The 13,607-nt window shown below is 43.1% G+C and overlaps 1 protein-coding gene across 7 annotated transcripts in view; it reads right to left on the reverse strand.

Annotated features, from left to right (window-relative positions):
- Positions 1-13,607, reverse strand: part of HTR4 (5-hydroxytryptamine receptor 4) — a 78,334-nt gene that overhangs the window by 42,416 nt on the left and 22,311 nt on the right. For 6 of the 7 annotated variants that reach the window (XR_015807121.1, XR_015807124.1, XR_015807122.1 and 3 more), the window contains one exon: positions 1,536-1,661. Coding sequence is in view for 1 of the 7 variants with exons in the window: in XM_014888308.2 (XP_014743794.2) it covers positions 1,536-1,661 (126 nt within the window). In the remaining 6 variants the exon portion in view is untranslated. Of the gene's footprint in view, positions 1-1,535; positions 1,662-3,273; positions 5,151-13,607 lie in introns of those variants that run through there. The other variant, XR_015807125.1, reaches the window with a different exon arrangement.

Consider the following 13,607-nt stretch of genomic DNA (forward strand, 5'->3'; position numbering starts at 1 on the left):
AGAATAATCTAGACTGAAGCTGTAATTTTAACTTGAAGAGTACTTTTTAAATCACAACAATAAAATAGAATTAAATCCATTAAAAATCCCACGCAGCACATGAATAGAGGCTGTTAAACCTCTCTTCTCTCTCTCTGCTCCTAAGGCTGGGCTGACAACTCCCAGGGTGAGCAGCAGCCTGGAGACAGGAATTGTGCCTATGAACCCCTCAAATCACGGGAAAATTGTGCCTGTGACCCCCTCAAATCACGGGAAAATTGTGCCTGTGACCCCCTCAAATCACGGGCAGGATTTGCCAGGTTGTGCTGGTGCTGCACAAACACACCCAGACCTTGGTCTGTGTGCTGCTGCTGAGGGAAATCCGAGATGGAGAAGGGGCAGAGTTCAACCTGTTTGTCCAGGGAATTGCTGCTTAAATCTGGTTTTCACTCATTTGTTCCGGTTTTTCCATCAAAATCTTCACACTGAGGATTTGCCTACCCTGAATTTTTTCTGCAGTAAAAGGATGAGGATGGGAATTACGAGGGGATGAGTCGAGGGCAGGGGAGGGTCTGCAAGGCAGGGTCACCTCCCTGGTGACAATTCCTGTCCTCACATCATCAGGGGTGGCTTTGTCCCCACTGTGGGTGGCTGTTGGGTCCCAGAAATGTGGAGTTTTGGAGTTTTCTGTGCTTTCAGGAACAGACCCCCTGGAAAACACTGCTCTGGAGCTGAGGGCTTGGAGAAGGCTTCTAAATATGAGTGGTGAAGTAAAAATCACAAGCGTGTAGTGAATGAGAATTGTGTGATTTCACAGAGTGATGAGTTTTAAATTTGAGGTTTTTATAGTATAGTAATGGGACAAGATGGAGGATTTTAATTCTCTTTGTTCATCTTTCTTCTTCTTCTTCAATAGGTTTCAAGCAGTAGGTTTTGGTTGGCCATCAGTGTCACTCTAAAGGTCATGAAAATCTGGTTATTAGGTCAAAAGTATAAAAAATATCGGTGTTAATTCTCTGTTAGACTGTTTAGCCTTCAAAGATACAGTAGGACCCACAGCTGGTCTGTGGGTTAGAAGGGGTTAATAAATGAGGATTATTTGGAGAAATTTTCTCTGACCAAGGCAATGGAGAGCAAGAGGAGAAGAGGATAACCAGGAAAAAAAAAAAAACAAACAAAAAAACTCCACAGCAGTAGAAAGTATTTTCAGAAAGGTCTTGGGAAGAACAGGGGTGGAGAACTTTGCCCCAGTGACTAACAGTGACCAATGAGAAGGTGTAAATTATATAGAGGGTATAAAAGTGGGTGCAAAATTGTAATTAAGGGATATTAATTAGCCCCCTGAAGTTCAGTGTGCTGCCTCTGTTGCCATTTTCCACTTCTAGCAACGAGCTGGAAGCTCTGTTGGATTTTCTGTATTTTTCTGAGAAAAAAAACCCAAACATTTCTATTGCGTTTCTCTTAATCCTAACCCCGAAAAAAAAAAAAAAAAAAAAAAAAAAGAGAAATGAGATTAATTAACCAAGCAGTAATAATTAGGGAGCAGGTGGGCTCACCTGAGCTGCCTGTCCCTGCACACGGCCACCATGACCAGCAGGTTGCCCAGGATGGCCATGAGGATGACGGCGGAGATGAAGGAGAGCAGCAGGATCTTCTCCACGATGCCAAAGGCCTCACTCGAACTGGGCAGGGGGGGAAGGAAACGCAAGGGAATGTCAGGAAAAATGCAAGGGAACGTCAGGAAAAGTATCAGGAAATATGAGGAAATGCAAGGAAATATAAGGAAATGTCAGGAAAAAATATCAGGAAATGCAAGGAGATGCAAGGAAATATAAGGAAATACAAGGAAATGTCAGGAAAAATATCAGGAAATATGAGGAAACACAAGGAAATGCAAGGAAACACAAGGAAATGCAAGGAAATAAAAAATACAAGGAAATAAAAGGAAATACAGGGGAAAATACAAGGAAATACATGAAAATAGAAAGAAAAATATAAGGAAATATAAGGAAATACAAGGAAAAATACAAGGAAATGCAAAGAAACAGAAGGAAATGCAAGGAGATGCAAGGAAATATAAGGAAAAATACAAGGAAATATAAGGAAATGCAAGGAAATATACATGAAAATATAAAGAAAAATACAAGGAAATATAAGGAAATACAAGGAAATATAAGGAAATACATGAAAATATAAAGAAAAATACAAGAAAATACAGGAAAAATACAAGGAAATACAAGAGGCAAAAGCGTGAGAAACAAGGCTCACACTTCAAAATGTTTAAAAGTTTAATAAGGGATAAAAGGGTGAGTGTGCAGCGCTGGCCAAGGAAAAATTGTTAAAATTATTGTCACAGTTGTGAAAATGGTCATAATAATTTTCCTTAGATACTCTTTCATTGCACTGAGCAGATGGACATTTATGACAATTATAAATATTGGAATATTCCTTTGAGTTCTGGGAATTCTTTTGTTTTTTTTTCCACTCCTGACCCATCGTGCAAGAGGGTAGATTTGATTTTTGGGAGTTTTGTCAGTTATTTCCTCACAATATATATATTTTTTTCCTCACAATATTTATGCAATTTCCTCATAACATTTATGCCATTTCCTCACTATATATATTTTTTTTCCTCACAATATTTATGCCATTTCCTCACAATGTATATTCCATTTTTTCACAATATATGTATTTTCCTCACAATGTATATGCCATTTCCTCACAATACATATACTTTTTTCCTCACAACATTTATGCCATTTCCTCACTATATTTGTATATTTTTTCCTCACAATATTTATGCCATTTCCTCACAATGTATATTCCATTTTTTCACAATATATATATTTTTTTCCTCACAATGTATATGCCATTTCCTCACAATATTTATATTTTTTTTCCTCACAGCGTTTATGCTGTTTCCCCACAAAGACAAACAGGGAATTATTGATAGTGGTAGAAGTATTTTTTTTTCCCCACATCCTTCTTTTAAAATTATCTGTGTGATTCCTTCAATGTTATCTAATCCTACAGACAATTTTGTCTATTTCTACAAACTTAAATAAGTTATTTTCACTATTATAATTAGTTGCAAAAATAAAAATATCCAGTAAAAACCAACATTACACAGCCTCTGTTTTAATATTTTGCAAGAAACTACAATATATATTTATTATTGTAATAACAAATGAGATACACATGGGCAGGCATTGGCCACAAAAGGTAATAAATTATATTTATCAAAATTAGTCCAAAAGCGATTCTAAACTCCACTACATCAAAATCAGGCGTTACCTGGGGGGTTTTCATTTCCAAAAGTTTTAAATCCAAATTTCCCACCCTGTGCATCACAAGCCTGCCCTGAGTCTGGTGGCATCTTGGTGGCAATCCTGGTGACATCCTGGTGGTATCTTGGTGACATCATGGTGGCATTTTATTGGCATCTTGGTGACATCCTTGTGGCATCTTGGTGACATTCTGGTGGATCCTGGCTACATCTTGGTGGCATCTTGGTGGGATTCTGGTGACATCCTGGTGACATCCTGGTGACATTTTGGTGGCATCCTGATGGCATCTTGGTGACATCCTTGTGGCATCGTGGGGGTATCCTGGTGACATCCTTGGTGGCATTTTAGTGGCATCTTGGTGGAATCTTGCTGGCTTCTTGGTGGCATCTTGATGACATCCTGGTGACATCTTCTGGCATCCTGGTGGATCCTGGTGACATCTTGGTGGCATCCTAGTGGCATTTTAGTGGCATTTTGGTGGCATCTTGGTGACATCCTTGTGGCATCTTGGTGGCATCCTGGTGACATTTTGGTGACATCCTGGAGGTATTTTTGTGGCATCTTGGTGACATCCTGGTGGCATCCTGGTGACATCTTGGTGGCATTTTAGTGACATCTTGGTGGCATCTTGGTGGATTCTGGTGACATCTTGGTGACATCTTGGTGGCGTTTTAGTGACATCTTGATGGCATCTTGGTGACATTTTGGTGACATCCTGGAGGTATTTTTGTGGCATCTTGGTGGCATCCTGGTGACATCTTTTGGCATCCTGGTGGATCCTGGTGACATCCTGGTGGCATTTTAGTGGCAACTTGGTGACATCCTGGTGACATTTTGGTGACATCCTGGAGGTATTTTTGTGGCATCTTGGTGACATCCTTGTAGCATCCTGGTGGATCCTGGTGACATCTTGGTGGCATCTTGGTGGCATCCTAGTGGCATTTTAGTGCCATCCTGGTGACATCCTGGTGGCATCCCTGTCCAGAAGTGCCATGAGCAGAGCCCAGCAGGGCAGGAATTCCCTTTTTTTGCCCATTTGTGAGGAACATTTCCTGCGGAATCCGTTTTGGTTTTTTTTTTTTTTTGGGAGGGTTTTCCATTTTGCACCAACGATCCTGGATCAGGCTGGTGCCTCCCTGGGGTTTCCATCTGGGATTTCATTTCCTTTGGAATAATCCATCAGCAATCAGGAACTCACGTTAATTATTCAGCGTGACTAATTGGGAGTTGTTAATAATGGAAGAAGTGGATATTGCTGCATTAACATCAATGGTTTCCAAACATCTTTTAGCAAATCCCAGTCCCTGATTCCAGGCTCACTTCCCAGTTTAACAGGCAGGGATTGCTGGGTTTGCTGCAGAGAGGAAATGGAATTCAGGCACAACGATTGCTGGGCAGCAGCAACACAGAAATCACTTTAAAATGTGAAATTCTGCTGGGGAATGAATGCTAAAAACACACATTTTAAAAAACTCTTCTGCATAATCATTAATGTGAAAGGAAAAAGAAGGGTGATCACTTTTTCAAGCTCAATTTTCACTTTCCTGTAAACACCCCAACTTTTCTAAATGAACTCAAAGCTTCTGTGTATTTGATGGGGCTGTTAAAGAGCACAGATCAGTCCCAGGGTCAGAGAATTCTCTGCTTCTCCTTCCTCATCACACCCTGCCCTCCCCAAACGAGGGGAAAACCCCTGGGGAGAACACAGAACTGCAGCAGCGAGAGAGAAATAAAATAATAAAATAAAATAAATAAAATAATAAAAATAAAGTAAAAGGTAAAATTAAAAGAAGGTAAAATAAAGTAGAAAAAAGAAAATAAAATAGAAAAAATAAAGTGAAAAGTAAAATTAAAAGAAGGTAAAATAAAATAGAAAAAATAAAATAAAATGGAAGAAATAAAAGAATAAAAGATAAAGTAAAAAGTAAAATTAAAAGAAGGTAAAATGAAATGAAATATAAAAAAATAAAAAAATACAGTAAAAATAAACATTAAAATAGGGTAAAATAAAATGAAATATAAAAAATAAAAGGAAATCTAGAAAATAAAATATTAAGAAATAAAGTAAAAAGCAAAATTTAAACAAGGTAAAAGAAAATGAAATATAAAAAATAAAAGAAAACAATAAAAAATACAGTAAAAATAAATATAAAATAAGGTAAAACAAAAAGAATTCAAATAAAATTTAAAAATAAAATACAAATAAGGGGACTGGGACCATCCCCAGGGATCACAGGGAACTTTCCCCAACAGGGGATGTGCACAAGGAGATAAAAAACTCTGAGGAGCCTCAGGAAGAGTTTTCTGCATTTACCAATGCCCTGGGGTGTGGGGAATACAGGGAAGGGTTGGATTGATTTGTTTGCAGCCAAGGATTTCCCCTCTCTAACTCCATATTTCATAACCACAAAGAAGCTGCCATTGGCCTTTCCTGCTTCCCTGATTATTCCTGAGACAAAAAAAAAAAAAAACATCATTAAGCACCTAAAAATCAAGATGAGCTATTTTATGAGCAAACCTGATAATGTGTCCAAAAACGTGATAATAGGGAAGGGATGATTTTGAGCTTTTCCAGCTGTTACCACATCCTTTTCTAAAACATTCATCAGAATTCAAACATTCATCAGCGTTAATCCAGAAGCGTTTAATTGCCTTTAATGCCTTTAAATGTTACACTGCTTCACTCGAGCCGTGGGGATGGCAGGACAGCTCCAAACTCATTCCAGCTCAATTCTGTCCTTCACTTCTGCTTTAGAAATTAATTAAAGTATTGACAAGGCAGCAATAAACAGCATTCCACCTATCAAAATAACTCGGCCACGTGATTTATTTGTGTGTTTTTTTAAAAAAATAAAAATAAAAATAAAAAAACCCCAACAAACAAATAGCGGGGTGGGAGGGAGGAGATGAGGTTTTGTCCTTTGGAAACAAAACTCCTGCACCTCCTGCCCGAAAAGCTGCAGAGGATGAAGCGTTCCAGGCAGCTGATGGCAATGGTTAAAACCAATTGTCAGGATGAGGAGAAGGAGAAGAAAAGAGATTAGAATGGTTTAGAAATTCTGTGTGTGTGTGTGGGGCTGGCACATCAATCCGTGCTGGGAGCCCTCCCCAGTTTGGGAACCCTTTGGGTTTGGGAACCCTTTGGGAACTGGGACCTGCTGGAGCTGCCAAAACTGGGGGGACCTTGGGAGACACCAGACCCTGCTCCCAACCCCGGGGTCTGGGATTGAATCCTGGAATATCCTGAGCTGGAAGGGCCCCACAGGATCATCCAGTGCAGCTCCTGGCCCTGCACAGCCCCAAAATCCCACCCTGGGCATCCCTGGGTGCTCCTGGAGCTCTGGAATTCCCTGGGGAACCTGGGCAGTGCCCAGCACCCTCAGAGGGGGGAAGAACCTTTCCCAAAATCCATCCCAGCCCTGCCCTGGGTGCTGTCCCTGTCCCAGAGATTGGAGCTGCAGACCCCAAGGAGTCTCCTCTGGGTCTCCTCCAGACCCTTCCCCATCCCCGTGTCCCTTTTTTGGGGGGGCTCTCCCAGTCTTTAGAGATATTTGTGGTGCCCAAACTGTCCCCAGGACTGGGGGTGAGCCAGGCTCTCACCTGGGGCTCTGCCAAACCAGGACCCCCTGGCAGCAGCAGCAGCAGAATTTCTCCTTTGCTCAGTGGAAATTGGATTTGGGGCTCAAAACTCAGTGGAAATTGGATTTAGGGCTCAGAACTCATCCAGGACAATGAGATGCTTTATCTGAACCAGAGAGCAAGGCAGGAATTTGCATTTGGGGGAATGAGGGAGGAAATAAAGGCAGGCCTGGGGTGTTCTGAGCTCAGCCTAAGCCTGGGCTCTCCTTGTGGGCTGGCCCAGCAGAGCCTCTGTGCCTGTCCTGCAGGGCAGGAGAGCCCTGGCTCTGCAGCAGATCCACAGTTACATAATTCACACCCACACACGAGCAGATATCACTGCAGGGCTGATGTATGTGAGCACAATCCTCAAAACCCATTAGACTGTCACCTCAAATACAAGCTAAAATTAACTTATGAAATCAGCATGAGATTAGGATCACAGTATTTACACGGAGCAAAGGCAGCTGCTGCAAACACTTTGTTTTGCATCCTCTAACAACTTCCACAGAGCCCTCGTGGCACCCAAACCCACCCTGACACCTGCACCTGGGCTCTGCAGCACCCTTGGCTTGGTATTTTTTTTTTTTTTTTTTTTTTCCTTAGAATATATTTGCAAGTCTTCAGACTTTAATCCAGCTGTCCCCTTCACGTGCTGAACATTCCCCTTTGGGATCTGCAGCACAGGGAGGAGCTGGAGCTGCTGGAGGAAGCACCAGGATGCTCAGAGGGATGGAGCAGCTCTGCTGGCAGAGCTGAGATTCTGGGCTCAGTATTTTAATGGAGTTACCAAACTCTCCACAACAATGAAAAAAAAAACCCCAAATCTCTGACTTAGGCAGGGATTTAGACACATCACACAGCACAGCAGAGATGTGGCAACAATCATTTCTCCTTTGTAAATGCTGAAAAAAAAAACCCCCAAGATCAAGCATGTGTTTAATCAGAAATGTTTTGATCAGTTCTAATTAGAATTGCTCCTCCAAAGGGAGTCCACGGCCTCTACCAAACCACTCAGCACTTTAATGATGAACAGAGGATGATGAAAGAAGCAGAACAGCAATGCTGACTTTTGGTGTATCCCACAATCAGGATGTGATTATCCCCTCTTGCCTCTCTGCTGTCACACACGAGGCTGAATGCTCAGCAACAAACACCACCGAGCACCTCACTTCCAATATTCTCAATAATTGTCATTCATTTCCCTTCCATGTTCCCTGAAGGCACAGCCCAGGGGGCACTTCTGCACAAGAATATTCGTAATTTGGCTATTGTAAGGAATAATTCTACCTCCCACAGGCATCACCATTACACACAGGTACAACTCAAGTTTTATCTCAGGAGTTCAGGAACAGGGAGGGACTGGATGCAGATCCATGGCAGAGTGGGAAAAGAAAGGTTTAGGCTCATACCAAACATACTCTGAGTGCCCAAATTCCTCACAGAACTGAGAAATTGAGAATTATTGCCTCCTGCAATAACCACGTGCAGAACTGGGGGGCACAGAGCCCACAACTCTTCAGGAGTTGTGCTGCTGCTGCTCCTGGGCTCAAAGCATTTAATTCCCTGTCTTATTGTGCCTTTTCCTGTAAAAAATCCCCCCAAAGAAGCCCTGCCCTATGCCCAGAGATTTGTTACCTCTTGCTCAAGCCCCTCTCAGGCAGTTCTTATCATTCTCATTCTGACTTCTCTTTCTCCAACCTTTGTTCCCATCTTTGCCCAAAGCCCAGGACTTGCAAGATGTTCAAATCAGAAACCACGAAGGTCCTGCTCTGCTTTTTCAAACAATATCTGCAGTCAGGAAAACATTGTTAAATGAGAGGTATTTAGTCAAGAAGGGTCCTGGCATTAAAATATCCAGGCTGTGCCCTTTTCCCACTGCCTGTTTACACCTTGGACAGCAAAAGACAAATACAGCTATTGCCTGTCTAATTTCTAATATTTCCTGGAGAGTTTCCCGTTTTCAAGCCTGCAGAGGAATGAAAAAGTTCCTTGCAGTCACCTCTGCTAATGGAAGTCTTGGCACAGACAGGATGAAACATTGAGTTCTAGAATCCATTTTATTTGGATTTTATTTTATTTGAGACCCCCCCCCCCTCCCCAGACCCCCTGTGTGACTCCAAGCCACACGAAAACAATCCCCAGAGCTCATTTTGATCTTTGCTATAAAAATTATAATTTGTTAAAGATAATTCCAGTGGGGGCAGTCAGAAACCTCCCTGATGTTCACCAGCTCATTTTTTTTTTTTTTTCTGTGTGGAGGCTCCAGACAGGTGAACTCCCTGAGCAAGGACATGGAATGTCCTTGGTTCAAGAGCAGAGCTCTTAAATTCCTTGTTTTATTTAAACCTCCTTCTGCATCCCCAGCTAAGTGCATGCTCCGAATACTCTCCACAAAGCCCTCGTCGCATTTTTTTTCCTCACTTCAAATAAACAAAAGAGAGGAGGTCAAGGTGCTTTGAGGAGGGGAAAGTGCTCAGATGGAGCCCAGATACCACCCAGGAGTCAGGACCTGCACATTTCTCCATCTGGGATGCTGGGGGAATGTTTGTTAATTGTGTTTAATTGTGGTTATCAGGGCAGGAGCTTCCAGCAGGAACGTGCTCATCTGCACAAAAAAAAAAAAAAAAACCAATTCCTGGGCAAAAGAGGGCAATGCAAACACGGGGATAAATGGAATTTTGGCAGCTTGATGCCGAGGGTCAGCCCTGAAAAAAAAAATAAATCAAGGAATGTGGAAAGCCCCTGGCACTGCAGCTGCCCGGGGCAAAAGCTGGCAATAAAATCCAGCCCATTTTTGCCAGGCCTGCCCCGGGATATCTCAGTTTTTAGGATGGTTTTCATACCCTTCCACAGCCTTTTCCCCTCTGTGCAGAGACACTGACGCTAAAAATGCGAGGCAAGACGCCCAAAAGTTCATTTTTGCGGCCCAGTTTTTAGTCCAGGGAATTTTCCTGTGCACAGATTGCTCTAATAAAAGCAGATTAAACCTCAGGGAGGCGAGTGATGGCCTGACCTCCCCGTGGGGCTGAGCACAAACACAAACAGGAGCTGCCCCTCTGCACTCTGCAAGTTTATTTTAATAATTTATTATAAAATATCTCATTTATTTACAGAGCCTGTGTGTCTCCCTTGCTCCACAGCTGCCATCAGAGAGCACACTATTAATTTGCAGAAGCTGGAGCCAGGCTTAAAAACTCCATTAATTAAGTGTTGGCGGAGGTGTTTGGAAAGATGTTCCCATAAATATAGTGCTTTAAAGTGTTTCCCTAGAAACTGAGAAAAGAGTTGAACAATATGAAAAATACCCAGGCTGATGATGACTCCCCCATGGAGCAGTGCCTGGGCTGGAGGGAAAGAAACTTTTTTTTTCCCCCCCAAGGTTTTTTTTTTTTTTTTTTTGGCTGGTAGCACAAAATGTAAAAGTGAAGCTTGTTTATCATTCCTTCCTTTTCTGTGCCCTCCTGCTTTGCCCTGGTGGTGCAAAAAGCAAATCCCCTTCTGGATGGGTGCTGCTGATATTCCAGAAGGATTAGAGTTGATCTTCCCTTGGAAAGGGAAGGAGGAAATGAGCTCCAGGCTGATTGTGGCCTGTTAAATGACATTTTATAGCCTCTTATTCCTCACCTAAACAGAAAGTGTGATCAAAGGACTTGAGATAAACGATGATTTAATGACTCCAAGTGTAGAGACTGGGGAGGTTTTGAAAAGAGCTTGTGTACACAAGAATAAACATTTCTATTTTGAATTGCTGGAGGCACCCTAAGCTGTTTGCTTTCCATGAATCCCCAGTGCCAGGGCACTCAGGGCACACAAACTCTTCCCTAAATCCTTCCCATTTCCTGCACTTTGGGTCATTTTGGTGCCCCTCAGCCCAGCTCTTGTCCCCATCCTGGCAGTGTCCTGAGCAAGGGGGATGAGGCACAGTGCAGCTCCTCCTGGGACATCCCTGGGATGGGTGTTTGGGTCCCTGTCTGTCCCCCTGTGCCTCTTGCTCCTGGTTCTCCCAGGTTTGGATGGGGAGAGGAGATTGAGGATCTTCCCTGCCTGGTGCACAGCAACAGGAGCCAAAGCCATCCCAAAACCAAAGCCACCCATCCCAAAACCAGACTCATCCATCCCAAAACCATCCCAAAGCCAAACTCATCCATCCCAAAGCCATCCCAAAACCAAACCCATCCATCCCAAAACCATCCCAAAGCCAAACTCATCCATCCCAGAGCCATCCCAGGGCTAAACTCACCCATCCCAGAACCAAACTCATCCCAGAGCCAAACTCATCCATCCCAAAGCCAAACCCATCCATCCCAAAACCATCCCAAAACCAAACTCATCCATCCCAAAGCCAAACTCATCCATCCCAAAGCCATCCCAGGGCTAAACTCACCCATCCCAGAACCAAACTCATCCCAGAGCCAGCCACCAGCAGCTCCCCTTCTTGTGATGCACAGGGAGAAGCCAGCACAGCAAACTCCAGGATTTGGGACTCATCAAACACAGAATTCCCAGTTTCCCCCCCCAGGGCAGGGATGGAACTCGGGTGTTCAGGACCAGGTCTCTGTATCAGGGCTTTGGGTTAAAAAAAAAAAAAAGGGATTTTTCCTTTGCTTCAGAACAAACACAAGCAATCCACCCGATTTGATTCCTTGTTCCCTCACCCTGCTGCTCATTCCTCAAAGTCAGGATAAGATTAATGAGCCCCACACAGAACTGCTGGAGGGCTCTGCACTTCCCAAGCCACAAAAACACCTTCAGCAACAAAGTGAGAAAAGTAAAGCTGATAAAGCCAAGTTTGGAAGCAATTAACATCAATCTAAAATTCAGCTGGTTTAGGGGGTCAGCTCAAAAATAAAAAGCAATTACTGCTGTGGCAAACTGAAAGAATACCTTGTTTTTTTCATAGCTGGTTTAGCAAAGGGAGTCTGCCTTCACCAGCAGCTACCACTAAAAGGGTTTTGTAAAACCTGTTTACCTGCACTAAATGTGCTGGAGATTTTTATTTTTTCACCTGTTTATCCAGACTGTAACAACCCCACACATGAGGAAGCAAGAACCTTTTATCAGTGTGAAGTACTCGGGACAATATCCCAAAAATCTGCCTGGAACACAATTGTGGGCTCAATATTTTCCACGTGCAGGAAATCCCCACTATGAAAATCCAGTGTCCCTAAAGAGGACAGAAGAGTCCTGCAATTTTATTGAATAGGAGAGACTTCACTGGGGATTTAATACCCTGAGGGGTTTCTCAAAATTCCTTTTATCCTAAATTCCCAGCTGCCCCCTTCCCACCCCCATTGGTTCAGCAATAGAATTTGTGCTGATCCTTTTATAGATTACCCTAAAGTTCAGGGGTCCAACTTGCCTGGGTTTTGTGCCAACCTTGCCCTTGAGGCTGGTGGAGACATTAGGAGCCATTTCAAAGCCATCAACACCCCGGGAATTGTTTGTAAAAACATCAGCAAACATCTTCCCTCATAGAGAATTGAGATTTTCCAAGGAAAACATCAGCCAGCCCTGGAAAATCAGGTGCTGGCTTCGAGCAAAGCTCAGATCCTCGATTAAGTGACATTTCCCAATGTGTTGCAATGGGGAAACAAGAAATAAAATGAAAGAAAGGTGGGGGGGAAAAAGGTGTGTGTGGGGGAAAAGGATGGGAAAAAGGCAGGAAAAAGGGAGTGGAGTGAAAAGTGGGCGGGGAAAAGTGAAAAAAGGGTGGGGAAAAAAGTTGGGAAAAAAAGGGGTGGGGGAAAAAAAAATCAGGCAGGAAAAAGGTGGGGAAAAAAAGGCAGGGAAAAATCAGATGGAAAAGGTGGGGAAAAAAAGGGGGTGGGAAAAGTGGGGCGGGGAAAATTGGGAGAAAAAGGTTGGAAAAACCAGGCTGGGGGGAAAGGTGGGAAAAAAGGGAGGCAAGGAAAAAGGAGTGGGGGAAAAAAAGGCAGGGGTAAAAAAAAAGGGAAAAAGGGGCAGGAAAATGGCAGGAAAAACAGACAAGAGTGGTGGGGAAAGGGGGGAAAAGGGCAGAGGAAAAAAGCAGAAAAAGGCAGGGCAAAAATGCCACGCAGAACTGCATGAAAAGTCACCTGTGCTCCAAAAATAGGAGTGAGATTTAACCACCGTGGCATAAGGAGACCAACAGAAACTCTGGGAATGCTCTGCAGGGAGGGGATGGGAATCTTTACCCAAAATCTGGGAAGGTTTTCATGGTCTTTCAAGGCACAGCACAATTGGGATTTACACTGGTAAGAGCCCAAGAGAGGCAGAGTTTGGCCTCTCTGGATTGCTGAAACCAATTTGAGGTTTTCATTTCAAACCATTTGACAGGATCTCATTAACCCAGTGCCTGTAATAAATGTACCCAATACCAATCGTCGAGTCACGTGAAATTAAAAAAAAAAAAAAAATCCAATAAAATAGAAATAGGAAATACTCGTGGGTCATTTCTTTTTCTGCTCTGGAATTAGAGAAAATGAGGTTTGCCACCTCCCTTCCCTGTGATGAATGCAAGTTCCAAACTGAACTGTCAAAATTTTCCGGGAGTGTCTCTCCAACATCACGTTGCAACCTTTTCAGAATTCATAACATTTTCTACTGAAAAGAAATCCTTGACTTGTCTAGGCCACGTTTGACACTTATCCAAACACCAGGGTGATGCCAGGTCCTCAGAGAACTCCAGGAACCCCCAAACCAAGCCCTGCTGCATGAGCTGAGACTTTTATCTGCAGG

Source organism: Sturnus vulgaris, chromosome 15 (genome assembly GCF_052056855.1).
Source record: "Sturnus vulgaris isolate bStuVul1 chromosome 15, bStuVul1.hap1, whole genome shotgun sequence".
Lineage (NCBI taxonomy): Eukaryota > Metazoa > Chordata > Aves > Passeriformes > Sturnidae > Sturnus > Sturnus vulgaris.